The sequence below is a fragment of the Cucumis melo genome, chromosome 5 (assembly GCF_025177605.1).
Source record: "Cucumis melo cultivar AY chromosome 5, USDA_Cmelo_AY_1.0, whole genome shotgun sequence".
NCBI classification, from domain to species: Eukaryota; Viridiplantae; Streptophyta; class Magnoliopsida; order Cucurbitales; family Cucurbitaceae; genus Cucumis; species Cucumis melo.
This window is the reverse complement of record NC_066861.1, coordinates 712,963-738,804: the sequence shown is the minus strand read 5'-3', so window position 1 is coordinate 738,804 and position 25,842 is coordinate 712,963. Positions and strand designations below refer to the sequence as shown.

Sequence of the window (25,842 nt, the reverse complement as noted above, 5' to 3'; positions counted from 1 at the left end):
TAAATTGTAATTATAAATCATAGGAACGAATAGCATGAAAAACTTGATGCGAGAGGCAGAGTATGATTCTGAAATAATGCTATCTCATAGAACCACACATTCTTTTGGAATAACTTTCTCAATATGCTAAAAGGCTTTCGCCTACTTAGAACCAATTTCAGATTTCGAAGATAGCTTGCTAAAATCTACAGATACCCAATTCAAATTGTAGCCAAATCAAACGAGAAGTTATAAATAAGTGTTTCTTCGTCATCAGAATGTCTAGGATACCCTCAAAAAACAGAAAAGGGGAATGTCGAGGATGTACTACTCTCAATCGTAACGTACTAAAGCAATGCCTAGCATTCAGATGTGAGTGATTTTGAACTACGCTTGTGGCAAATACAAAGAGCATGATTAGAAACAAAAATCCAAAATCGTGGCAGCTTGCCAAAGCCAATCCCACAGTACCGATTCCATCTACCCAACCAATCTGCAAGCAAATCTAATGCTTGTCTGTTGGAATATCTAGATCCTTAAATATCGGGCTATCGACTCCTACGCCCATTGCGTTCAAACCATTATCGACGTAGATAACAGCTCCGGTAATGGCAGAAGCCAGAGGTGATGCCAAGAAGGCAGCTGCATTCCCCACCTCCTCTGTTTAACAAAAGGTAGCATTTCAGTATGAATCTAAGATGGTAAGGTGAAAAAAGGAACATGTACGAAAGAATTAATGGAATTTTTACCGGCAGATAGTTCTTTCTGCAAGGGTGCATTGGCTGATGAATAGTCAATCATCATGTCAATAAAACCAATTGCTTTTGCAGCTCGACTTCTTAGTGGACCTGAACACAAGCAGGAAATCAATATTATTATAGTAGACTTCAAGAGATTCCACGTGGAACACAACATGAACTATCCAATGTCTAGAGAAAAAACAGCAAGGGAAAAATAAATAAATAAAGGGAAAAATATACCAGCAGATATTGTGTTCACTCTAATTTTGTGTTTTCTTCCAGCTTCAAAAGCAAGTACCTACAAGAATAATAATTCATCGTGGTGAGAACTGAGAACGAATAGTTCCAGCCCCACAGAAAGAGAATAGAGGGAGAAATTTTTACTCGTGTATCACTCTCCAAAGCAGCTTTGGCAGAACTCATGCCACCTCCATATCTGAAATAAGAATTCCATCATAATGATATATAAGTGAATTTTTTATGATAGAAACCACCAAACAAACATAACTTATTTATAAGAGAACTGTAGTCTATTTGAGAAGAGTTGTCAAAAAAGCAAATGGGGAAGCCTAAGCATTTTTTTTTATTATAGGGTTGCCAACCAAACATGTTACATACATACCCAGGAATGATCCTTTCAGATGCTATGTATGTGAGAGATAATGAAGAACCACCTATAACAAAAACCAAAGTTTTCTTTTATATGTTTGTTTTCGTTGCCTCTCCTCAAATAACTGGAAATATAAAAGCTTCAATAACAGTGTGTGAGGTAATAGCAAAGTCTTTAATGGAAATATTTTAACATACCTGGATTAATGATTGGAACAAAATGCTTCAGTAGAGATATATAAGAGTAGCTTGATGCGGATAAAGCTGCTAGATAACCATTTCGAGACGTCTCCAACAGAGGTTTTGTTACCTATTATAGAGAGCAACTTTGTTTTAAAGAAGACAAGCAAGAGATGAAAAGCTATTATTGAATGAAACCTACTAGCTAAATACCTCCGGTCCATTAGCAAGGGAGTGCACAAGAATGTCAATGCTGCCAAAGTCTTGCTTCACAGACTCAGCAACTTCCTGCAAGATGGTTTAAGAGTAGCCATATCATTAAAGTGGAAGCATGAAATTATGCAAATACATCAGATAGGTTCAAGGAAACAATAACTCAAAGACTTGATCAAACTTTGGCACGCTTGATTCAAGAGACACTACCGTGCATATAACACAGATACTTTCTACTTGGCTTTTGGATTTATGAGATGTATTATCTTGTAGTTAATCAGATTCTTCAAATTCATTCACACAGACAATCTACCGTATTGTTTAATAGAGCTTTTCTACATAGAAGTATTGGATAGGAAGGGAAGTTATGTGTGTACCTTTACAGTCCAATTTGAGGATCCAGCGTACCGTTTGTTTGTTTTTATCTGCACGGATGGGAGAAACAAACATGTTTAACACAGACAAAATCAAAGCGTAAAAAATTTACATTGCCAATTAGAGATTACTAAATTACATCTTCGGGAACATCTTCAGGACTATCAAAAACTGCATCTAGAGGATATACTTTTGTGATCTCCATGAGAGATCCATCAGGGAGTCTGGAATATCAAACAATAGTTAGGAGGATAATAGAACTTTATTTTAGTAAAAACATGGACAAAAATAAGAATAATATCTTACACTCGTGATTCATCAAACTTTCCACGTCTCAAGCTGGATTCAAAAATGTTCAAGGCCTGAACAAGAAAAAGTTCTAATACTAAACATGGGCCTAAGGGAGAACCAAAAGATTAATGTTTTTTTGTTTTCTTGGGAAGAAGTGCAAATAAGAAATAAAACATTAACAATCTGAGCTTCACTTACAGGCACCCACGTGCCAACAAGAATTTCAGCACCAGCCGCTGCCAGAGATTTTGCAATTGCCCAACCATATCCATTATCATCAGCTACACCAGCAATAAATGCTCTCTTACCTACACATGAGAAAGCGAGGTTCATTGAAAACTTTCTAGTACTTGTTACTTTTCAAGTATTTCATGCCTAGATATGAGAAAGAATAACCTCAGATACACAACGTGAAAATAAAGTAACAGCAAATTCAAAATCCCCCTTGTACATCAAACGTGACAGGGTCTGACATCATAATGTGAATAATAGTTGGTACTAAATTCAAAAATTCTAGTTTTTTTAATAAGATATTAAGTTTTCCTGAAGAGAATGAAAGAGTTTACAGAGGCATGAAAAAAACCAAGCCCCCCACACAAAGGGAGTACAGTTCGTAGAATCCCCGGGAAGCACTATGGATGAAGGCCACAATTTATTAAAGGCAAGTGAACCAAGAAGACGGAAATGAATACAGAAACAGAAAAGTATACACAACATATGTAAACCAGAGCAACAAAATAAAAAAAATAAAAAAAATCGCAAGAAATTTAACCTTTTAAATCAATTGACAGCCCAGAGCCAGGCTTACTCTCACTAGCTTCAGCCATTGCTTTGGTTACAGTTCTCTCATATTTCACAGAAGATGAAACAAACTTCCGCTGGAAAAATGGTAAAGATGATATATTGCTACAACTCGAAAGCTTAGCCCATGATGGTACTTTAGAACAACTGCCAAGGGTTGTTCCAGATGGTTTGAACCCTTTCCTAGACGGCAATTGGCAGTGTCTTAGTGTCGCTATCTGAAGGTTAGAAGCTGCTGCTGCCATCTTCAGGAACTGGTATCTCGTTAATGAAAATCGAGATCTGCATAATTTAAACCACGGAAACAATAAGGAAGTCGAGCTTCAAATGTTAAATAAAAGACCATTTCACTTAAATGAAGTTCATTGGAACCGGGGAAAAAACGACTTGGATATAGTACTTCACTAATATAACTAATATTCAGATCCAAAGTGCCAAGTCGCAACAAGAATTGCCAAGCTAGTTCAGTTACATTTATGTATTAATGAACCCGATTAATCAAAAAAAGACGAAACCCGTTTCTGTACATATGTAGAAGACTCATTTCGAAACAGAACGACACAATTTTATTATAGCATTGGTTTTTCTAAACCCCAGCTACTTCTTTTCCACAATTACCCAGATAACACATGGGCATAACATAACGAATCTAGATCACTCAGTCAACAAAATAAGTAAAACAGACTAGAGACTGGCGCACTAGTATCCAATGAAGTACAACAGAATGTATCTCCATTGCATACCTCGCATTTGGAAACAGAAATTCAAGAGAGTGAGAAAATTCCAATAATAAACAAGCCTACAGATCTAGAAGTTAAGATTGCAGCAGGAAATTAAATAAACAAAAGGTGGAAACAAGGTTTGAGCCGTTAAAAGGTGAGCATTGGAGTTGAAGAAGAGAGATGAATTGCTTACATTTTTGCGATAGAGAAGCGCAATGTAGAGAAAGATGGAATTTTGGAGCAATTACAAAGCAGGGGTTTTCCCAAGAGGCGAGGAAGAGAAATGAAATAGGAAACAAGAATGGTGAAGCAACAGCTTATAGGAGCTTCGATGATAACAATGATGGAAAGGGTTGGGCACTTGGAAAATGTCGACAGTCAGCAAAGTAGATCGCACATTAACACTATGCTCTCAATTTCCCTTTTTAAGAAAAAAATTAAAAGTCCTTTTTTCTTTAGAAAAAGATAACCCCAATATTAGGTTTAACAATAAAAGGCTTAGTTTTGAAAATAAAATGTACATAGGTTTTGTTCAATATTAAAATAAAAATATTTATAAATATAACAAAATATCATAACATATTTTTACGAAAGAATGCAATAAAATTTTATTTGTATTTATACACTAATTATAATTTATTCAGTTTATTGATAAACCATAAAAATTGATACTTTTCAAATATATATATACGTCACCATTAAATTTGTACTATTCATATAAAGCAATATTACTTTGATTTAAATTATATAATTAGGTTTTTGAATCCTAACCGATTTTAGTTCAATAGTTTATAGGACGATGAAAATTCAATTAGGTTTAATTATAACACACCAAACTATACTAGTTTTCAATTTTGTATTAGGGCTTTTTATTGTTCAATAATTTATCATTTATATCACTAATCAAAATGTTAATTAATTAGCGTACTAAAAAAAATGTTTCATTAAATTAAAAAAAGTAAGAATATTCACCAATTTCATTGAACAAAATAAGGAACAACAAAATCAATTTAAAAATAAATTTGCCTAAATTTCTCAATTGGGAAATTCTCTCATAGGGTAAAAATGTCAAATTATCTCTATCCCTAGCTCCCTACTACACTAAAAGAAATACCATTTTACCTCTCACACACTCATATATCCCATTTATGTCTTACACTTACCATCATCCCCTTTCCTTTTTCTTTTTTTCTTGGGACGTTTGCAAAAATAGCAAAAATATTTTATAGTAATAGAGTTCATATCATTCCATTTTCTAAATTATAAAAGTAGCAAATTTTAAAACAGATAGTTTTCTGATAGTCATTTAATCTCTTTTGTATATCTAGTTATTTGTCATATTTGTAATATGTAAACAAGAGGTTGTATGGACTGCTATTTTCTAAATTTTTGTAATTTTCCTACGGGTTTTACACAAAAGGTCTTAAAAATAAACTTATATTAGGTTAGTGTGTCTTGAACATTATTTCATTTACGTTACAAAAAAAAGAAAACGATATTGGCCTTATATATCTATTTGCACTAATATCAATGGCTATTTACCATTTAGCTCTCACCTACGCAAGCATATTCTCTCTCTATTCTTCAAGCTTATTTCTTCCACCTACATCTCTTTTCTCCTTTTCCTGCTGTGTGAGTTGTAGGTGGGAAATGGACTACGTGAGGCAATCAGGTGAGGGGCGCGAGCATAATATAACTGGAACGACATGGATGAATCGACGATCTAGGTGAATTCTGAGTGAACGAATCGACGATCTGGGTGAACTCTGAGTGAACGAACGAGGATGGGAAACTCAAAGTGAACAAACTACGATGGTTTGGACTCGAGAATACTATTAGGTATAGGAAGAATTTAATTATGCGCACACACTTATCTTCCTTAATCAATCTAAGATTATGTGTGTTTAGAGGCGATTCTGAAATAGTTAAAATCACTTATGTAATTTTCAAAATCACTTTAATTATCAAACGTTATGAAAACCATATTAAACACTGAACCATAAACTTAACTTTAAGATTACTGATATTTATATGGATAGCGATATTTAGATCCTTGTGCTTCATTAGATACAAGGTTTATTTTTTTGTTTAATAAAATAATTAGTTTTAACTTTTTACTATGATATGAAACCTATTGTATACAAGTTGAAAGTTCATGCAATTTTCAGACATTTGTGACTTATTAGACAGGTTAACAACGAAGTATTACCTTTCATAAAATGATGGCATTTTGCTTAAATGGTAGTGTTAATGAAGATAGTTATTACGCCCTAATATGAGTGGCATTCGATAATTAAAAGTATATGTAAATGAAGACACTAACCCTAACATGGATGATCGAGTGCCATTGATGGAGAGAGAGCATTTTCGTTCATTTACGATCAGTTGAGTTTTTGGTGATCGCCTAAATTGAAGTAATAATTTCTTTTATCAAGCTCAAATTAATTTAAGTTGCTACCCAACCAAACATACCTTCTATATAAATGCTATAGTAATAATGATCATATACAATAATTGAAGGGTAAATAAATGCATTTAACCAAACTGAGCTTCAACAATTAATTGAAAAGGGATGAAGACACAAATCAAATTCTTAAAATAAAACATGCATTGCTTCAAATAAAAAAGAACCCGACGCAATGCAGATAAAAAACGTTCAAGAAAAATAGGTCTCCTGATTTTGGGCACCCCAGCCTAGCCGTTGCTGTTTTCTGCTGCCATTGCTTCTTTATTCATCGTTTCTTTTCTATACCTTATTCCGCATGCATTGCAAAGGCTCTGAAATATTCATTACACTCATTAATATAGTCTACAAGTCAGTATTATACTTGTAGTAGCTTTTTCATTTTTAAAATCACTTTAGAAACTGTCCATCAGTTAAAATCAGAGAGTAATTTTAAGTAAATATACAAGTAGAGTCGATTTAAACATTGTGATTCTAATCAAATATGTATGTACCTTAGGACCAAGAGGACCTTTACGCCACATGGGTGTGAAGTTGGTGTTGCAATTGTAATTGGTACACCTTCTCTCGACATCATTGGTGGCTGAAGCTCGACGTCGTCGCGACCCTTTCCGCCGACCACCGGAGGAAGCTTCGGCTTCATGATCATCTGATATTCTAGAAGCAGGGTTGAGGAGTGTGTATAGGTCATTATTGTGCCCTTTTTTTGGAAGAGGAAGATTTGGGGTACTGTTATTTGGAGTGCTGGTGGCTATGGGCTTTGCTTGATGAGTAGTAGTACTGTATGAACTTGGATGAAGCTGCCCATAATTATTTGACTTAAGAACATAGGTTTTTAGATCTTTTGACCATACAATTTGGTGAGGGTTGTAATTTGGTTCACTCATCATCTCATTATTTCTGGCTAACCCTTGATTGTTCGCGGTCATCTGATTCATTTCATTCACAACTAAGTCATCCATTTGGGTTTAGAATTTGCTTAATTATTATACTGTATTTGGATCAATCAATGATATATATTATAGTTCCAATTTGAATTTGCACATGTTACCATTTAATAAGAGTTGTATACATGTTTAATTATCATATATTTGATATTTACTAACTTGAATGTGACCTTAAATATAGTAAACAAGCTCAAAATATTAACAAATATAATATAGTGCAAAAGAAATTATAAATATAGCACAATTTAAAAGTAGCTCTCGTATGCATCTATCACCATTAAAATTGACGCTATATTACAACTTTCTTTTTTTAAAAAAAATGAAATGTACGGGTTAGAAAATATATGCACCCAGACATCCTCTATAATCATTCTCCGATAAATGATATTCAATAAGAATAGAGGTAAAAGGACTAGAGATAAACCCAAGCGGACAAACAGCCATTAATCTAAAAGAGCAACTAAAACTGAGAGCAATGGTGCAGGGATTGTAATCTTTGAAAATGGGTGTCTAAATCAAATTGCAAATGTCTTCCCATACCAACTACAACTTATATCGCAATTTGTTATACATTTGATTATAAGTCTTTGCACGTACCAATTTTTTTTTTTTCGAAAAACCAAAATTGAAATGGTTAAAATCTGGGTAAAAATAGTATATTAATTAAGATGAAAGGTTAATTAATAGCAAGAGAGATCACGTACACACTTTGCATTCAAAAAATTTAGTCAAATCATCCATAAAAAATAAAACAAAATCCTAAATAGGGTTTAAGCAGATATATTAGCATAATAATAGCTTTTGAAAAATGCATAGGCTAAGTATGAGATTTGTGAGCAGAGTTAATATTTAATATAATTAAGCAAATTGATCAAGTCATTTATTCTAATCCTTTTCTTAAATCGGAGATTCCAAACTCTACCCCACACTATTTTATTTTATTACATTGAGAAAGAAAAAAAAATCATGCAAATTCAAATAACTGTTCATAAAATAAATAAGAAACAATAATAAATGAGAAGCAAATTAAATTAAATTAATAGCAAACCTGATGGGTTTGAAGAGCATGAAATGGTGTGGAGAAGAATGGATTATTATTATGATGATGATCAATATCAGGACGTTCACCGGCACTGCCATTGGGAAATCCAAGTCGGAGTGTCAGATCCACCTGACTTTCTGATTGAAACCGACGGTGATGATCATATTCATGGCTTTTCATTTGACGCCATATTTGATGAGACTCCATTTTAATTTTTCTTCTTAGTATGAGTGTTTAAGTGTTAAGTGTAATATATATATATAAACAAAGGAAAATCAGCTTAGGAAGGGATTAATGATATGGGGTGCACGAAAATCTTAAAAACTGATGTATTTGACAAGCTGGAAGGGTGACAATTAAAGTAGAAATGGACAAAATGGTCTTTCGAGTAGAGACAAACTGGAAAATAATCATCAGTCTAAAGCTACAGTACTCAAGAGACAGAGAGTTGAATTGAAATGTTCATTAGGTCTGAAATGCCAACAAAGTTAAATGGTATATCAGAAGTGTTAAATTCGTAATTGACTCAAAGTTATAAGTTCATCAACTAAACATAAATCTTTTTAGCTCATTTTTTTTTTCTTCAGTTTGAGTTTTTCATACTTATAAAATCTTTTCATTTGGATGTCATCTACCTCTACGCCCTAAACGCTACAATGGCATGGAAGATACTAGGCTGTAGGTGATAAATTTCAGGTTTCTCTCTTATGGTGGAATTAGAAGAATCTGGGTGTTTTGTACACAGAAAAAGAGGGGGGGAATATAAATGATGATTGATCCCATAAGCAAAATAATGTGTTGTTTTGTTAAGGAATTCCAGGTGTAAGTCAAAGGGGATTTAGATGAATGAGAAAGACAGGTTGGAAGCAGAGATTAGATTTATGAAATTTAGGGACACCAAGTTACCATGGGGTTATACGTTGAACAAAAACTATGGTTTGTCCAATTAAAATTTTCATAACTTTTATGGTAACCTTATTATCACCATTCGTCTGTTTTCCAATCACACGAGATCCCTTCCTTGCCTTCGCCTTTATCCAAATTATTGTCTATTTCTTGTAGCCTGTGTGTCCATCTGGCTTTGCTTAAAACTATTAATTACCCTAACTTTAACTACGCCCTAATAATGTCTTTCTTTTTTTTTTTTTCATTTAACGGTTAAAATCTCTGAGTTGATATAACGTACCTCGACGAATCTATTCTTATATTGCTATATCTTAATTACTTACGTGGTAGCATCTTGTTTTATGATATCTTAGATTCAAGTCCTTGTAATGTTATGATTTCCTCTCTAATATACATTTACATCTCCACTTGTTAATTGGCTCTCTTCTTTATGTTTCAAACTCATAAGTGAGAAAGGAGTGTTAGTTTAAGACTTATATCAAAGGGATAAATAAAACGTTTCCTAAGAAACGATCAAAAGAATTTGCTGGAATACACAACAATATATAGGTGCATTCCTTGATACAACCAAATATTTTTCTTTCTTTTTGTTACTTGTTTTCTCAACTTATATACATAAGACCTTGTACATATACTTAAAATACAAAGCTCAACCTAGCTCTTTTTTGCCACTCCATGGAATGAGTATCCTCATTAGTCATTTTTCTTGAAAAAGTTAAACCAGGTTATGGAAGGCATATCTGAGAGTGTTTTTAGAAACTAGTTAACAAAATTGATTTTTATTAATAAATGTTTTGTTAAAAGTGATTTTCATGCCATATTAACGTTTTGTTTGTGTCTATACTTTTAAAAACGATTTTGTAACATAAAAATTAAAGTAATTTCCGATGACTCAAAAACATGTTTGGATTTTACTGTGAAAAAGTACTTTCCAATGACTCAAAAAAAAAAACATGTTTGGATTTTACTGTTAGGATCACTGTGTTTTGAAATTTAAATGGAAAATCAATCGTAGGACATTTTTTACGAAATATTGTCCCGGTTTCATTCAAAATTAATCTTAACGATATTCTTGAAATTTTTGAAAGTTTAATTATACTGCTTAGAAAAAAATATATACAAAGTTCAAGGATAATTTCTCTTTTAACAATTCAGCTTTGATATATATAAAAACCTCGTTCGTTTGAGTAATGTGCATGACCAAGAAATAGAATGACGATAGTAGAGAGAAAATCGAGAAAAAGGACGGTTGATTTTTTTTAGGAGCTACTAAAGTCAGATTACAATGGGGTAATTGGTTGTCATTAGATCAAGTGATATCTTTCTAATTTATTGTTGTCATTCGTTGCATGTCATTAATCTCGAGATATAATATCTCGTGTATGTCTTTAGTATGTGATTAGGAAGAACATGTTGTGTTCATTATTTTGACTTCATGGTGTGAGGATTTTTCGACTGCTCATGTCTTTGCTTGATAATTATTGTTGTTTTTAGTTGGCTAGTTTATATTAGATTCACGTAAAAAAGGGTAATTTTTTTTTTTTGAAAAAGGATATTATGGGTCAATTGAGTGCATTCGGACATCTCTACTAGATGGACACCCTCTTGGCACCTGGGCATCAAATCTATGCTTTCAGTGACTCTGCAAGAAAGAGGAGCCTCTCGACCTATTTGGAAGATAAATTCAAATGACATCTTTGACACGGCATCTGTCAAAAAAGAAATAGTTGAAACCAATCCTTGCTCTGCTAGTTTCCAACTAAATTTATACAAAACTCTTTGGAAGGCTGAGATACCAAAAGAATGCAAATTCTTCCTGTGGACACTTATTTAGGGTTGTATAATGCTTATCTATGATAGTCGATTATAGAAATTAATCACCGGTTTAGTTAGGCTAGTTTATCCTCTAACGAGTAAAATTATCGAAGTTTGAAAAAGGAAACGATGAAATATATTATATACGTGAATGCGATTTGCACATTTTCTAGGGTTTTATTGTCTTCCAAGATAAGCCTCTAAAGATAAAGTTGATTCAAAAACACTTGTTGCAATGAATTGAGAGAAGAGAACATAAATGTTGTGGCTAACTTTCTCTAAAAAGAATAGACGTACGTGTAAATTTGCATGGCCTACAAAGGAGAGGCACAAAATGTTGTGCATGTTTGTGCACTTGTAGAAAATCAGTGCAATTAAAATACCATGTGGAAATTTCTAAAAACAGTAACACAACAGATCCCAAATGAAATATGTCAAATCTATATGCTTAATTCTCTGTTGTTTTCCCTCACCAAGCCTCACACATACCCTCTAAGTTGTGAGAGCCATCACATAAGCATATACATCTCATTTTGAACCCTTTTCTTTTTGACAAGTGTTTGGTTTCCTTCTATAATACCAAACAAAAACAAAATTTGGGTGCAATTAGATATCTATCGAAGACAAATAACGTGCAACAAAGTTTGTCACACATGTCAGTTTTTTTCTATATTTTGTATAGGAAATGAACTGCGTAGTTGCACCTAATCATTATTCAATAGCAAATAATATAGTTCAATCTTCCTTCGATAAATTATTAGAATTTATCTATAATATGGATTCAATCTTTTAAATTATAATTGATTACAATTTAAAAATCAATATGTTCACTCCAAAGCAATATATTATGAGAAAAGCATATAGGTCAACAAACTCTAATTTTTTTTCAATGTGGAGTCTTTAAATATTCAAACTCAAAGTTGCATTTGGCTACAACCTATTTCCTTCCTCAATAAAAACAATTAAAAAATCCATCTTTTTTCATTTAAGACAAATTACGAAAACCAACCTTAAAACATGATGGTAGTTGCAACGACACTCTCTCAAGCTTTTAATGATAACAATTTGATTCTTAAACTTTTAAAAGTGTTACAATAATTAAACTCTCGAGCTTACAATAATTATAAAAATTTGGACTCACAAACGATAAAGTTGAATCCCTAAAATTTATATAGTCACTACAATTTATACAATTATATAAGTTAAAAATCCAATTTTAAAATTTGGGATAAGTTCGATAGTTTAAATATATAATTGAAACTACTATCATATTTTAACGATGGTTCTTACAACTTGGGCTAAAAGAATTAGCATATGACCAAATTTTCATTATTAGTGTACGTAAAGACGGATAGTGATGATCAGGATGTTAATGGTAAATGAAACGGGAATAATAAGAGTGATAAGGAGGTGTCCACCTAGAGATATTCCGATGATTCTCTATTTTTGAATGAGATTTTAACTTTTTGTTTTTAGGACTGAACGTGTGATCTGAATATTTTATGGACTTTTATACCATCGTCTTATATAAGATGAAATTTGAGAAGAGTAACAGATATATCTTATTAAAATGACGAGGTGAGTGGCGATCAAGAGATTGCAAATTTTAAATATTATTTAAAGAAGCAACGTAGGGGTGAGGGTGAGAGGTAGTGAAAAGAAATAGAGAAATGAGGAAACGAAGCCCAAGTAGAAGCAAATTAGCATTGGGGGAGCGCATTACACATACCAAGCCTCCCTTCACCTTCACACAAATCAAGAAATCCATTCCATCCCATTGCTTCAATCGTTCCCTCTACCGTTCCTTCTCTTACGTAATCTTCGACTCCATCCTTCTCTCTACTTTTTATTACGTAGCCACCACCTATTTCCACACCCTTCCCCACCCACTACTGCTTCACTACTTAGCTTGGCCTCTTTATTGGCTCTCTCAAGGCATCGTCTTCACCGGCCTCTGGGTCATCGCTCATGAATGTGGCCATCATGCCTTCAGTGATTACCAATTCCTAGACGACCTCGTTGGCTTCCTCCTCCATTCTTCCCTCCTCATCCCTTACTTCTCTTTCAAAATCAGCCACCGCCGCCACCATGCCAACACTGCATCCCTCAACCGCGACGAGGTCTTCGTCCCCAAGCTCAAATCCAAAATCCCTTGGTATTGTGTTAGGTTTAATTTAAATTTAATGTCATCGTTAATGTGACCGATATTTATTAATTATAGGTTATTTTATGATTCAGATCAAAGTATGCTATTCTAGCTAGCTATTCTAACTCATTTACTTGTTGTGAAAATTGTCTAGTTCAAAATGTTGTCTCTTATTATTTTATACAATGAAGCTTTCTATGGTGTATAATCATGAAGTTAAAATTTGCAGGTATTTCAAACACTTAACCAACCCACCCGCTAGACTCTTCATTATTGTCATGACCCTCACACTTGGCTGGCCAATGTACTTAGCCTTCAACAATTCAGGCCGTGTCTATGATAGATTCACCAGCCACTACGATCCAAACAGCCCAATATTCACCGAAAAGGAACGACTTCAAGTTCAAATATCCAATGCGGGAGTCTTAACCATTTTATACTTACTCTACAAATTGGCTGTTACAAAAGGAATCACGTGGGTCATTCGACTGTACTTACTGCCTTTAACTGTTATGAATGTGTTTGTGGTGTTGATATCATCTTTACAACATACACACCCTTCATTGCCGTATTACGATTCTAGTCAGTGGGATTGGCTGAGAGGGAATTTAGTCACGGTTGATAGAGATTACGGGAAGATTTTGAATAAAATGTTACATAATATAACGGATACACATGTGATTCATCACTTGTTCCCTTCAATGCCGCATTACAACGCGGCGGAGGCGACGAGAGCGGTGAAGGAAGTGCTGGGAGAGTACTATCAGTTTGATGAGACGCCTATCTTGAAGGCTGCATGGAGGGAGTTTAGAGAATGTGTTTATGTAGAGGAAGATGATAATGAGGAGGGGGATTCAGAAGGTTTTAGAAGTAAAGGGGTGTTTTGGTTTCGTAACAAGCTTTGAATAACTTTAATTTATCTCTTGGTTTTGGTGTTTCATCGTATTCATATTCTATGTATAAGTTGTTCCAAAGCATACTCCTATATATATCCAATTAACATTATGAATATATAAAAAAGAAGGAGCACTTTTAAATAAAAATATTTATCTATCCATATCCATTAGTATATTAATAGATATTAATCAACTTTTATCTATCTTTATAAATATCTTTTTCACGATTAGTGTTTAACATTATCTTACGAAAAGATCAAAATATTTAGTTTGAAAATTGATACAAATACGACTATCTCAAATCAAATATACAAATTTGAGGGAAGTTTATGTTATAAACTTTATGAAATATGGTTTCTTTCCAAAACCTTTAAGGAAAGTAAAATAAATCTCTTAAAATATATTTGTGAAACATTAATTTAAAAACATCACATATTAAATTGATATCATCTCAAAATTAATAAATAATAAAACAAAGTTAGACTTATCATCTCAAAATTAATAAATAACGAAATAAAGTTGAACTTTTGAAGCTAATAAAAAAGATAATCAAATATTTTAAAAATGTTGAATCAGTGATGAAAATTTTTATTATCACTTATGTGTGATTCTGTTGTTTGTTTTTGAAAATTAATTTTATAAAACAAGTATGCTTTATAATTGATTTTCTTTTATTATTTTTTTAAATAAAAAACTTAATTTTCAAAATTAAAAAGAAAAATTGAAAATAAAAAGATGGTAAAAAATACATTTTGTTTTTAAAAAACAAACAAAATATTAAAAAAGATTTTAAAAACAGAAAAAGAAAATGAAATGTTTACCAAAGTAATTTTACAACTTTTTATAAAACAAAAAAAGTAAGAGTAATTATAATGGATAGCAATTTTTAGAATAATTATTAAGTACGTAGCAATATTTTAAAAAAATTACAAATATAGCAAAGTCTATCGGTCACTTCTATAGTTAATAGACTCTTATGATTTATATTTTACTATATTTGTAATTTTTTAAAAATATTACTATATATTTAATTATTTTTAAATAGGGTAATTATAATAGGTAGCAATTTTTAGAATAATTATTAAGTATGTAGCAATATTTTAAAAAAATTGCAAATATAGCAAAATCTATCAGTGATACACTTCTATCGTTGATAGACTCTTATGCTTTATCAGTGATAGATCAACATTTGCTACATGGTCTATCGGTGATAGACTCCTATCATTGATATATTTTGACAGATTTTGCTATATTTGCAATTTTTTTAAAATGTTGCTAGATAATTAATTATTTTGAATATAATTGCTAAATTTGCAACTATCCCTTTTAAATATAATTGGTACATTGAAAATTAAACATGAAATTATAATTGGGCCTGGCTTAGAACATGAAATTATAATTGGGTCTGGGCTTATATTGTCCTAGGTGGAATTGGCCCAACCATAATAATGAGAGATGGTAGGTTTGGAAATAATGTGAAAGACGAGGAGAGATGTGTAATTTTGTCACAATAAACTTCTTCCGATTAGGAAAGGTATGACACATGTCATCACCAAATTCCATCTGATGGCTAATCATCACCGTCTATCTGTCGTCTTCTCTCTATAAATTAGTTGGAAGGGGAGCGCGTAGACCGACTCTAAACAGCTTTCTCAAGAAATCAAAATTCCCTAGAGATTGGAGAAAAGGTGTAAAAGAAAAGACGTATAGAGAAAAATTGCGAGCGAAATCTATAACGATACATAAGGAATTTTCTAGACTTGGGTTAATTCATTTGCGAATATTTTGATTATTGTTTCAGGCTTGCGATTAGGGCGTTCTAGTTCTCGATCTGCTTGACGATTTTTCGATCTTTTATCGATCGATCTTTAATTTGTTAGGGTTTTATTTCTTCTGCAAAGCTTTGGATTCGATTTAGTTGTACAATGAACGATCAGAATTCGATGATAAATCAAGCTCAAATGATTAGTATGAACCATCCGCAGATGGCAAACCAGCCTCCTCATGTGATCAACCAACAACAGGTGATTAATCAACCTCAGTTTCTGAATCAAAGCCAGGTGATGAACCATTCTCAGAGAATTTCGCCGAATCTTTTGCCGCAGCAGCCTCAGGCCATGTTGCAGTCCGGGAGGATCATCAGTCAGACTCAGCCGCCTATGATGAATGGCAACTATAAGGTATGGGGTCACCCGCAGGCTCCTTTGGATCCTAACAAGAAGTTCCGCAACTTCCCGAAGCCTAACTATGGAAATATGAAGCAGTCAGGGTCGGGGCGAGGCAATTGGAAGGGAAAAGGTGTTAGTGACAAGAGGACAAACAATAGGAGATCGGTAAAACCCTTACCGGGTTCTCTAAGTGCTCAAAATAATGGTGGTGGGTATCAACCTCCAAGTCTTTATGAGTTGCAGTCTCAAAATCGTAACAAAGCTCGTAAGTTCTATTCAAAAAAGAAGTTCAACAACAGGTTTGCACCTTATGCACCTCGGAATACCTCGTCTTTTATAATTCGTGCAAAAAAGTCTGGTGGGATCGCTTCACTTGTGTCTCCTTGTCCTGTAACTCCAGCAGTACTCCCTTCTCCAATGTTCTCCCCTTCAAGGGAGGCGTTGGGTGATATGGCGAAAGAAGAATGGGGTGTTGATGGTTATGGATCAATGAAAGGGTTAATTAGGCTTCGAGGTTCTGAGAATAAGGCGGAAGTGCAGGTGGAAGAAGAAGAGGAAGGTAGTGGTGGGTCGAGTGATAGTGACGTAGAGGAACATTTGGAGGTAGAACGTAGATTGGACCATGACTTGAGCCGGTTTGAGATGATATATCAGAACTACGGAGTAGAGTACAATAACTGTTTGGAAAATACGGTTGATGATCAGGATAGCCATATAGCTCAGTTGGAAGAGGAGAACTTGACACTGAAGGAGAGACTTTTTATTATGGAGACTGAGGTTGTTGAGTTGAGGAGGAAGTTGCAACTTCTCGAGGGGGGAAACGCAGCTATCGACGATGTGAATGAGGAAGTAGTGGAGAACGTATCTGAGAATGAGAGTGATGGAGGCTTGGAGATTGAGTATGTATCTGAAATTAGACAAAACCAAGATATTAATGTTGATTCTAAGGAGGAAGATGAAAAAGTCTTAGAGATTGAGGGGAAGTCGTAAATAGGAATGCATACACTACCATAATTGTGGGTATTGATTACACTTAAATTTAAGAAATGGGAAGAAAAATATACAGATAAAATAGGGGAGTGCTGGCGGATGACAATTATATACTGCAATCTATTTGGTTAATTGAAATTAATTTCTTACACCAAATTCGCTGTCCTTCATTTTCATTTCAAAGCCAGCGGTTCCCTTTCTTTTCCTTGAAATCTCTTTTACCTCTCACCCACCATGGAATAGCCTTAGCTTGCTTACCAAGAAAGTAGTTAACGATCCTGACCTTCAAAGTCACCGCCATTGAGATTGAAGTGGCGGCCATTGAAACAACTTCCCGTCGTATTCAGGTTCAGTTCTGAAGCTCCCGTCTCTGTTCTTGTAGAAATTTCTGACAAAAGTAGAATATACCTCGCGAGATTCAATTGCCGCAGAAGAAAGTTTCCAAAATTCAGTTTTTGTTTTTCAAAGATTTTTCGATTGAGTAAAAAATATCCATTCCTTATGGAGAAAAGATTAATAAAAACAATGTGGGTCTTAGATGCATTGTGGCGTTTTCTCCATCAACACAGCTGCTCTCTCAAAGTTGTATATTATTGTATTGTGTTCCTTTTATAACATTGTCTATTATATCTTCATTACCATTGTAATTGCCTTGTATAACTGCTTAATTTCTATCCGTATAATTCCAACGTGTTATAAATTTGAATTAAATTCTCCTCGAGCAAATCATAAATTAAAGATAAAGTTAAGGCAGTTCTTTTCCTCTAATGGTGAAGCTGAACAAATTCAGTTCAGTCGCAATAAATTGTATGCTTACCCCTTTCTTTTCAATTTGGTGCTTTGGCTGTAACATTTGTAACATGTCTTTGGTCAATAGAAAGTGCTCCAAGACTGCACTGTCGATGTAGAAAAACTAACTTGCAAATCCATGCAGTCTTTTACTTGAATCTTCTTTTTGAATTTTCCCTTCAGTGGTTCTAAGATTGAAGATGAACTTTCTTTTCTCTTTAGTGTTTCTTTCCCAATTTTGCATTTGGTCTCATTCCCCAGAAACGAAATCATTAATGTAAGACGACAGCAGTGACTTCAAGTTGTTGTGTTCTTTGTTTTTGTTGACTTTGACAAATCATTTTCGAATTTAACATATGCCTGCTCTGCCTGCTTGTAAATTGAGCACGATTTCACCCAAATCAATATACCTCATTTATTTCTGTAAAATTTCTATGGTGCAGGAAGTGTAATTATTGCTTGTGGTGAGAGAATGTGAAGGTGTATGATGGGCCGTGGCTAGGAGACAGGGAATGATATGAGTTAACGGATTTCTCTGATCTTTTCTTCCTCTTGGTCTTGATGAGTTAAGCCAAGGCAACATCAATTAGCGTTGCTGATGGTAGTAGCCCATTACGATGATGTTGATGTTGTCAGAGCTATATGGTCCAACGGTGAACACTAGTTGTTATCTAACTCATCACTGAATTGTTGTAATTTGGTTACTCTTGATTTACTCTAATGATTGAAGATTAAAAAAAGTTAAGAACGGTCCCACTACGAGCAAGAAATAAACTCTTTATGTTGCTAATGAACTTATCTTGATTTGTAGTAAACCATCAATTTAAGCAATTGTTTTGACCGGTTGATAGTTCCCTATGATTTTTCTTTTAATTGAGAAATATACCTCATAACTTGTACGCACATGGTTTATGTCAATTCTATTTCCTTTCTTCCCTTGATGGCTTGGGTTTGTGAATTCTATTTCGTTTTGTTCCTCGATGGCGGGGCTTTGTCACCTCTATTTCTCCTCTTACATTGGCCTTGTTATAGTTGGTTGTTATATTAAATTTAATATTGTGCTTGAATTGTTGGTGTTGGAAGTCAGTATGCAGTAATGGCATCACTTCTCTTAGGCAGAGAGAAGTCTGACATTTGTGAGGTAAGGCATTTGCTATTAAACCTAAAGGTATCATTGAATTCTATTTTCCATTGTTATTATCTTGGAAAAGGAAGGCTGACCTTCACTCTCTTTTTTGTCTTTATTGTGATCTTCCAATTTTCGAAGCTTTACGGTTTCTTGTGTAACATAAAAATCTCATATTTGATTTTGATTGAAATTATGTATTGCTTTGATTGAAGGATAGAGGGAAGTGATTATTGATAATGATGATATTCTCTCTCCCTTTCTTACAATAAGTATAGTAGCGGCAAAAATTTACTACATGTTCTTCTACATTGAAAGGAAAGACCAAAAAATGCATAGGGTGCCCATGAGCGTATCTGCAAGAGGATAAGGTGGTGAACTAAAATGGCTCGCAAAACCATATCATTAAAGTGGGAGCCTGAGACATACAGTGAAGGTATGGTTATGATTTATGCATTCCTGAAGTATAGTCGTTTTGTTACAATGGAGGCTATATTTTTTACTTTCTGGTATATGCTTCATATTGTTGTACTAGCACTTAATGCGTGTAGTATCAAGTCCATCATTTATAATGCACTTAGTATAGACATCCTTTATAAAGCTACGTGAACTTTTCATATGACATACCCTTTTCAACAAAGCTCCCCAAACCTTGTTTGTAATATTTGCATTTTTGGGTAGATGTGCTGTTGTCTCAGGTTCATTGTTGATATTGGGCATTCTTCGACAAAGGTTTATTTTGTATGGTAGAATTTTATTTGCCACTTGCCATGCTAGATCTTTCCAAGAGGAGTAAATTTGAAAATTTTGAAGAAACAAAGGTTGTCTTTACCTAAACTTTCTTTTGGTGCATTCCGCATGCACCCTTAACTAAGACCCTTATATTCGAGCTGCAAATCCGATGTGTCAAAGCTCAATTATGTAATGGATTGTGCCCAACTTTAGGTAGTTCTGTCAATTAGGAGGAATGCCTCTCTCACGCTAGCTAATAATCAGTTTTATTAGTTCTTTGAGTAATTTATACTTGACATACTAGTAGTGGGGTATATAAATGCTTTGTGTATCTTGAAACATGTACTATAAATGGTTGATCTGAATCTGCAATGCCTTCTTTTATGTCTTGAGTTGGAGATTAGGTGATAGTGAAGGATGAAATTGGGTAAGCGATAGATGAACAGCTTTTCGAAGACGTCAAAGCAAAACATTGAAGAAATGAAAGGCAAACTTGTTTTGGAGAAGTAAATGAATGCAAGGATTTGGATGAGAAGTTGGCTAATATTTTGCACACAGGTTCCAAGATTGGGAACGAGACCATAGCCAATGACAGCACAATAGAGTTGTACCTGTAATGATAGTTTTGGATGTAAAGGCAGACTGTGAAGACTCGATGGAGATTTCCATATCAGGAAGCAAACAAGATATCTTTCCTTATTGCAAATTGAAAGCATCTTTTGTATGCATTTCTGATATTTTTGGATATTTCATCCAATCGATGAAAACATATCTTAAAAATCAACTGTGGTAAAGGATTGGCCTACACGTCCGAAGTGATTGCATAAATGATAAATTTTGTGTAAATGTAAGGTATTCCTTGAAGAAGTGTTTTGTGCGAATTCCATGGTTATTGTTATCCTCCGCAGCTTCTCGTTACATATTTGTTTCTCTCGTTTGATGAGGCTGACGTTTCTCATGTTTACCCTATGCCCATCTCTTTCAAGGCTTTTGTGCTAGTTTCTAGGTTGTATACTTTTTTGTTCTTTTCTTTCTTTTGGTGCAGTCGACTCGGTGGTTCATGGGATGAGTCTTCCAAAGATGCTTGTTTGCTTTTTATATCTCACTTTTATGTAATTTATAATTTTATCAATATTTTAGCATTTTGTATTTTAACTTCCAAGTGTTTTTTTTTATAGATATTTATTTGGGCCTATTCTAGATAGGCTAGTATCATTACTTGTCATGTGGTATTTGGTATTTTCTCTCTTGAACTGTAACAATTTTGGGAAATTGATTACAGTACTTCAAAAAATTTTGAATATAGCCTAATAGAATTTTTTGATAGACTGTAAAAGTTCATTGTTAAGATACTTCTGTTATATTTTTTGAATGTGATTAGTGAGATGGGATATACAGAGAGAAGCATTCATGATTACCTTTTATGAAAAAAAAAATGAAATACCTTTCTATGTTTGTGTAGAATGTATAACTTTTGATGGTTTCACAGCTTTAAGGCTTTCATCACACATCGTGACTACGTAGCGAACGGCAACATTCCATTTTCATTTTTTATTTTTTACCCATTATCTACTTTACAACCAACTAATGATCTACTTTACAACCAACTAAGAGGAAAAAAATTCCAAATATCGTAGGGTCTAATACATGGTATCTATCTACTTAGAAATTAATTTCTTACGTGTTTTCTTGACATCCGAATGTTGTAGAGTTAGACGGGGTTGACATTAATGAATATAGAAAGAAAAGTGGAAAAAAATGTTTTTGGTTAGATACTTCCGTTTAATTAATAAAATCTGAGATTGAAATTCTTTATTGAAAGGATGGGTGAAATTTTGATGTTCGAGATTTTTATAACTTTAATCGACGAATATACATCGTAAAGACGCCGGGAACATCTCTTACTACTACTATACACGGGTTCCTAGCCTCAAGGGCTTCCTTCTTTTGACAAGTCTTCTTACACCTGCTTTGATTCAGCCACCCGTAGATGAACAAACAAGATGTTATTGTATCCTCGTGTGATTCTAATCTTGCCATCATTGTATCTGAAAATAATCCGGCAAGTTAAATAGCTATGTAGTAGCCAAATGAAATAACAACCAAATATGGAAATATCTTACAGAAGTTGGAGCTTGAACCGGCTCTCCATTCCCAAAGGATATCCAAAGGGGCCTCCAATAATTGCAGCATCATCCATGGTTACATCGTATGTGTTGTCTCCAGATTTCCTACCGCAGAGAAAACTTATGTTCATGGAAAATCGAAGACCCAATAACAAATGGGAACGTATCATGTTATGTATTTGCCTGTTGAATTCTATTCTTCCAAACCTTTTCTCATAGCTTTGCTAAGCAATAAAATGAACTACATAATTGGGAAACTTACACAAGTGAACCAATCATGGAGAATCTCAATCCTAGCAACATATCCACTCCAAACTTCATTTGCCCGTTCTTGATAACCTGTCGGGTAGTATAAAAGTGTACTTTATGCAAGTGATTAGTAAATGATTACGATTATCTTAATCTAGAAATGAAGGTTTATACATCATTGAAGTTTAGTACAGCCGGTATCCTATTCACTCTACCTGCATCCCCATGAGACCATTTGCAGCATTCTCTATCCAACTATCTGTTTCCATCTGCATTTTACAGTAATCGATAAGTACATGAAATAGGAGCAATCTTCCCCTTGCTCTTTCTATTCCCGAAAAGAAATCTTTTATATGATTCATCAAGCTCCCTTAGACATCTGTTGCAGTGGACCAGATAAATGTCAAGGGCGGTCATATGGAATCATATAAAAGATTGCTTTTTGAGATGGATATGTATCTATCAAGAAGTTGGAAAAACAACAAGTAAATCAAGCCAGATGACATCGTATAAAAGATTGTTTTTTGAGAGGGGTATGTAGCTAAATGGGTTCTAGAATGATCACAACTTCCCGTGTAATCTTCTGACATTCCTCTTTATGTCTATCTAGAACTACTACTACTCGACATCTCATTTCACATAGCCTTAACCGATCATGTCTTATACTTTATTCAAATACTTATACAGCCTGTTCAATTTTACCTCCGATATTTTGGCAATCTATTTTATTTTGTTCAGTATACGAAAATATGAATGCATGGACTACCTGTGAACTCCATAACATATTCCATCCTCCCTCGAGAAGTTCCTCTTCAAATTTATTTTCATTCTGATTCTCAGAGATGAGCTTATCAATTGCCTGTAGTAATTCGAGCGCTCAAGAAATCAGCCGCAGGAGAATATAATGAGGTTGAAAATTTTCTCTATGATGAGTGTGTGGAAAGTAGGTCTACCTCTTCAACTCCTTTATCTGTAGAAATTGCTAGCAGTAAGTTTTGTCTTGCTTCTGTTTGCTTTTGCAACACAAACGTGGTGCCCTACACTATTACAATGGTTCTGTACGTCCTTAGCAATTGCCAAATCAACTCGAAAAGTTTCAAGTATGTAAGATGTGTTTGAGTAATCGAGGAAACTGAAGTAATTTACCTTGTTTCCTCTTGAGATGCGGAGGTTACCCGAGGGAGATAAATATGTGGTGTCCAACCAGCCCTTTGCTTCATCTCCAAGAAGTTTGAACGGTACAGGATACGGGACCTTAAAGGGCAAGAACTTGAAAGAAAATGCTGCTCTGTCAAATTGGAAAAGGATGCGTTTGCCATCTTTGACTGATGCAACCGCCTATAAGGAGAGAGTAATATTAGACAGCAAGGATCGGAGATCGTTAACCGGTTATTAAAAGATATGCAAGCATACCTCTACTTTCAGCTCTCCGATTGCATCAGAGAATTTAACAATGTTGGAGACTCGTGGGTCGTTTGTCCGTAGAAATATCTCTTGAAACACACTGAAGAAATCAACTCCAACAAATGTTCTCTGAAAGATGAGAGTTTCAAGATTTTACCATTTCTTATCCTTATCAATGCTTCAGATTATTATATATCAAACTCATTATATATTAGTTACTGAGATGAAGCAACAAAAGATTTTCAAAATCCTCTTTTAAAAAAACAAACACCAACTAAATGACTTTAATATATATTAGCCCTTTCTAGATTTATCTTAGAAAATTTGTAAATAAATATATTAAAAGTTATTGTTTCGTTGGACTTCAAAGAATTCTAGAATTTTTCACGACAGGGATAGATCTCAGAAAAACAATTCAGATGTTTTATATTCATGAAGGGTCTAAAAGTATTTATTTCCTTGGGCTAAGAATCTTTTCCTAATGGATAGGGAGTGCGTCCAACATCCGAGGTAAGCGAGCAAAGCTAGAAAAAGGGAGCGAGTGGAGATTGGAGAATGTATTCTTCTAAAAGTATCATCCATTTTCGTACGTTATCAGTAAAAAATTCTTTCTTCCAAGTCCTAGTTTCTGTTCTATGCTAATTTCTCCAGCAACGAGATAATCACGATCTTTTTTGTTGTCTATGGCTCATAAAATAGTCATTTTTGTTATTTTAATCGATTTGGTTTCAGCTCAAATTTCACCTAATTTTAGTCAAAATACTAGAAAGAAATTTTGAATCTTACTTATGAACTATGATTTTATAGTGGTTTAGGTACAGGATCATAATATGAGAAAAGGGAATTGCTATTGTTGGACACGTTACATCAAGAATTGAAATTAAACCTGTATTATGGACGCTGTTCCCGGTCTAGTTGTGAATACCAACTGCCAACGTCCTTCAATTAAGCTAGAGTTGGTCTGCAGGCAACGAAAGAGAGAAGTCAGGATTTGCGAAGACAAAGCTTTAAAACCTGTAAAATAGACACCAGTTACCATTTTCATTCATGTTGAAGATATAATACTAAGGATGAAATTCTAAATCTCTATACAGTGGACAGAAAGAACTTATCTATCACCTAATGTAATAAGTTGCTGCTTTAACATTGAGTAATAAAAAAAAAACTTCGAAGCATACCAATTTCTTAACAAGACTGTACTGAAACACTTGCAAACTTGTAAAACTAAACCAATTAAAGGAGTAACCAGAGAGTAATTAAGAACGCCTGGAAATATGGGGGTTCAAGTATCACAGATAAACTCCAACATCCACCATGAAAGCCAATTCCTTTCTATGCCAAAGCTCGAACGAGATGATATAAACAAAAAAAAAAAAAAAAAAAAAAAAAATTCACGGACATTATTTCAAACAGTTAGTGGACTTATCTATCACCGTAACAAAACTATTAAGAATCGATAGGGAAAGCCAACCGGATTACCGGATCTCGCACGCCTTCCAAACCTTCAAGAACACTGACAGCCCGTTCGACATTCTGAAGAAACCAATACACTAAAAGAAGTTAAACAAACAGAGCAGAAGAGAATGAAGAGAAGGCGAAAAGGAAACAAAAAAGAAAAAAAAATTACGCTGAGCTGCTGAGACGAAACAGAGCGGCCTCGACCTTGGACACCAATGAGAGCATCAATGAGAGAATTTTCGGGTTCAGAAAACGAGACAACTTCTTTCTGCTGCTCATCAACAAGTGAAGATCGACAACGGAGACGAATATGTGTGTGATGGCGATGGTAGCGTTTGATCGGAGGGAGAGATGGAGTGTGAGGAGTGAAGAATGAACGGTGAAGATATGTGGGCGTCATGGCATTAGCTTTAAGAGCCATTAATGGGGTGAAAGGCAAAAACAGAGGAAGCTGAGGTGAGGTACGCGCCCAGATTTTTTGTTATCTTTAGTAGTGGTGGCAGTGTAAGCAACGGTTTATTGATTTGCATTTGTGAAGGAAGAAATCCGAGCTGGCTCAATGGCTTCCAGACACGTGGAACAACAAGCTATGATAAGAACTTCTATATCTTCTTCTTCTTCTTCTTCTTCTTCTTCGTTGATTAAGTTGAATATGAGATGAGGCAAGTGTTGGT

At 34.2% G+C, this 25,842-nt stretch overlaps 4 protein-coding genes across 7 annotated transcripts; 2 read left to right on the top strand and 2 right to left on the bottom strand.

The window, feature by feature from the left end:
- Positions 1 to 205: 205 nt before the first annotated feature.
- LOC103491549 (enoyl-[acyl-carrier-protein] reductase [NADH], chloroplastic-like) lies at positions 206 to 4,320 on the bottom strand. Its single transcript, XM_008451539.3, has 13 exons — positions 4,104 to 4,320; positions 3,160 to 3,470; positions 2,586 to 2,695; positions 2,403 to 2,458; positions 2,236 to 2,320; positions 2,099 to 2,146; positions 1,722 to 1,796; positions 1,527 to 1,638; positions 1,342 to 1,393; positions 1,104 to 1,155; positions 960 to 1,017; positions 729 to 827; positions 206 to 639 (listed from the first exon to the last, which is right to left on the bottom strand). Exons 2-13 carry the CDS (start codon positions 3,431 to 3,433, stop codon positions 485 to 487), a joined length of 1,176 nt encoding a protein of 391 aa, XP_008449761.1. The 5' UTR covers positions 3,434 to 3,470; positions 4,104 to 4,320; the 3' UTR covers positions 206 to 484.
- Positions 4,321 to 12,981: 8,661 nt separating this feature from the next.
- Positions 12,982 to 14,283, top strand: LOC103491678 (bifunctional fatty acid conjugase/Delta(12)-oleate desaturase-like). Its single transcript, XM_008451727.2, has 2 exons — positions 12,982 to 13,239; positions 13,460 to 14,283. The coding sequence occupies exon 2, from the start codon at positions 13,509 to 13,511 to the stop codon at positions 14,133 to 14,135; it is 627 nt and encodes a 208-aa protein (XP_008449949.2). The 5' UTR covers positions 12,982 to 13,239; positions 13,460 to 13,508; the 3' UTR covers positions 14,136 to 14,283.
- A 1,478-nt stretch (positions 14,284 to 15,761) lies between these two features.
- On the top strand, positions 15,762 to 20,798 carry LOC103491551 (uncharacterized). 4 transcript variants are annotated; one of them, XM_051085040.1, is made up of 4 exons: positions 15,768 to 17,631; positions 18,517 to 19,214; positions 19,523 to 19,635; positions 20,336 to 20,798. In XM_051085040.1, exon 1 carries the CDS (start codon positions 16,052 to 16,054, stop codon positions 17,282 to 17,284), a length of 1,233 nt encoding a protein of 410 aa, XP_050940997.1. In that variant the 5' UTR covers positions 15,768 to 16,051; the 3' UTR covers positions 17,285 to 17,631; positions 18,517 to 19,214; positions 19,523 to 19,635; positions 20,336 to 20,798. The 4 variants fall into 4 exon arrangements, with proteins under 4 accessions (XP_008449763.1, XP_050940997.1, XP_050940996.1 ...); XM_051085039.1 differs by having other exon boundaries at positions 20,325 to 20,798; XM_008451541.3 differs by having other exon boundaries at positions 15,762 to 17,631; positions 18,517 to 19,635; positions 20,325 to 20,798.
- Positions 20,799 to 21,712: 914 nt separating this feature from the next.
- LOC103491552 (probable plastid-lipid-associated protein 12, chloroplastic) lies at positions 21,713 to 25,837 on the bottom strand. Its single transcript, XM_008451543.3, has 11 exons — positions 25,338 to 25,837; positions 25,190 to 25,243; positions 24,597 to 24,671; positions 23,720 to 23,839; positions 23,453 to 23,644; positions 23,260 to 23,343; positions 23,073 to 23,165; positions 22,522 to 22,575; positions 22,320 to 22,396; positions 22,055 to 22,162; positions 21,713 to 21,979 (listed from the first exon to the last, which is right to left on the bottom strand). Exons 1-11 carry the CDS (start codon positions 25,587 to 25,589, stop codon positions 21,892 to 21,894), a joined length of 1,197 nt encoding a protein of 398 aa, XP_008449765.1. The 5' UTR covers positions 25,590 to 25,837; the 3' UTR covers positions 21,713 to 21,891.
- Positions 25,838 to 25,842: the final 5 nt, after the last annotated feature.

Bases quoted from the DNA above. Each gene is read 5' to 3' on its own strand.
- LOC103491678 (XM_008451727.2), top strand. From the start codon at position 13,509: ATGACCCTCACACTTGGCTGGCCAATGTACTTAGCCTTCAACAATTCA.
- LOC103491549 (XM_008451539.3), bottom strand. From the start codon at position 3,433: ATGGCAGCAGCAGCTTCTAACCTTCAGATAGCGACACTAAGACACTGC. The intron at 2,321-2,402 runs GTAAGATATTAT...TTGATATTCCAG, and splicing joins AAGTTTGATGAATCACGAGT to ACTCCCTGATGGATCTCTCA. The intron at 640-728 runs GTAAAAATTCCA...TTTGTTAAACAG, and splicing joins GCAGAAAGAACTATCTGCCG to AGGAGGTGGGGAATGCAGCT.
- LOC103491551 (XM_008451541.3), top strand. From the start codon at position 16,052: ATGAACGATCAGAATTCGATGATAAATCAAGCTCAAATGATTAGTATG.
- LOC103491552 (XM_008451543.3), bottom strand. From the start codon at position 25,589: ATGGCTCTTAAAGCTAATGCCATGACGCCCACATATCTTCACCGTTCA. The intron at 23,645-23,719 runs GTATGCTTGCAT...CTCTCCTTATAG, and splicing joins TCGGAGAGCTGAAAGTAGAG to GCGGTTGCATCAGTCAAAGA. The intron at 23,344-23,452 runs GTAAATTACTTC...GTAATAGTGTAG, and splicing joins GCATCTCAAGAGGAAACAAG to GGCACCACGTTTGTGTTGCA.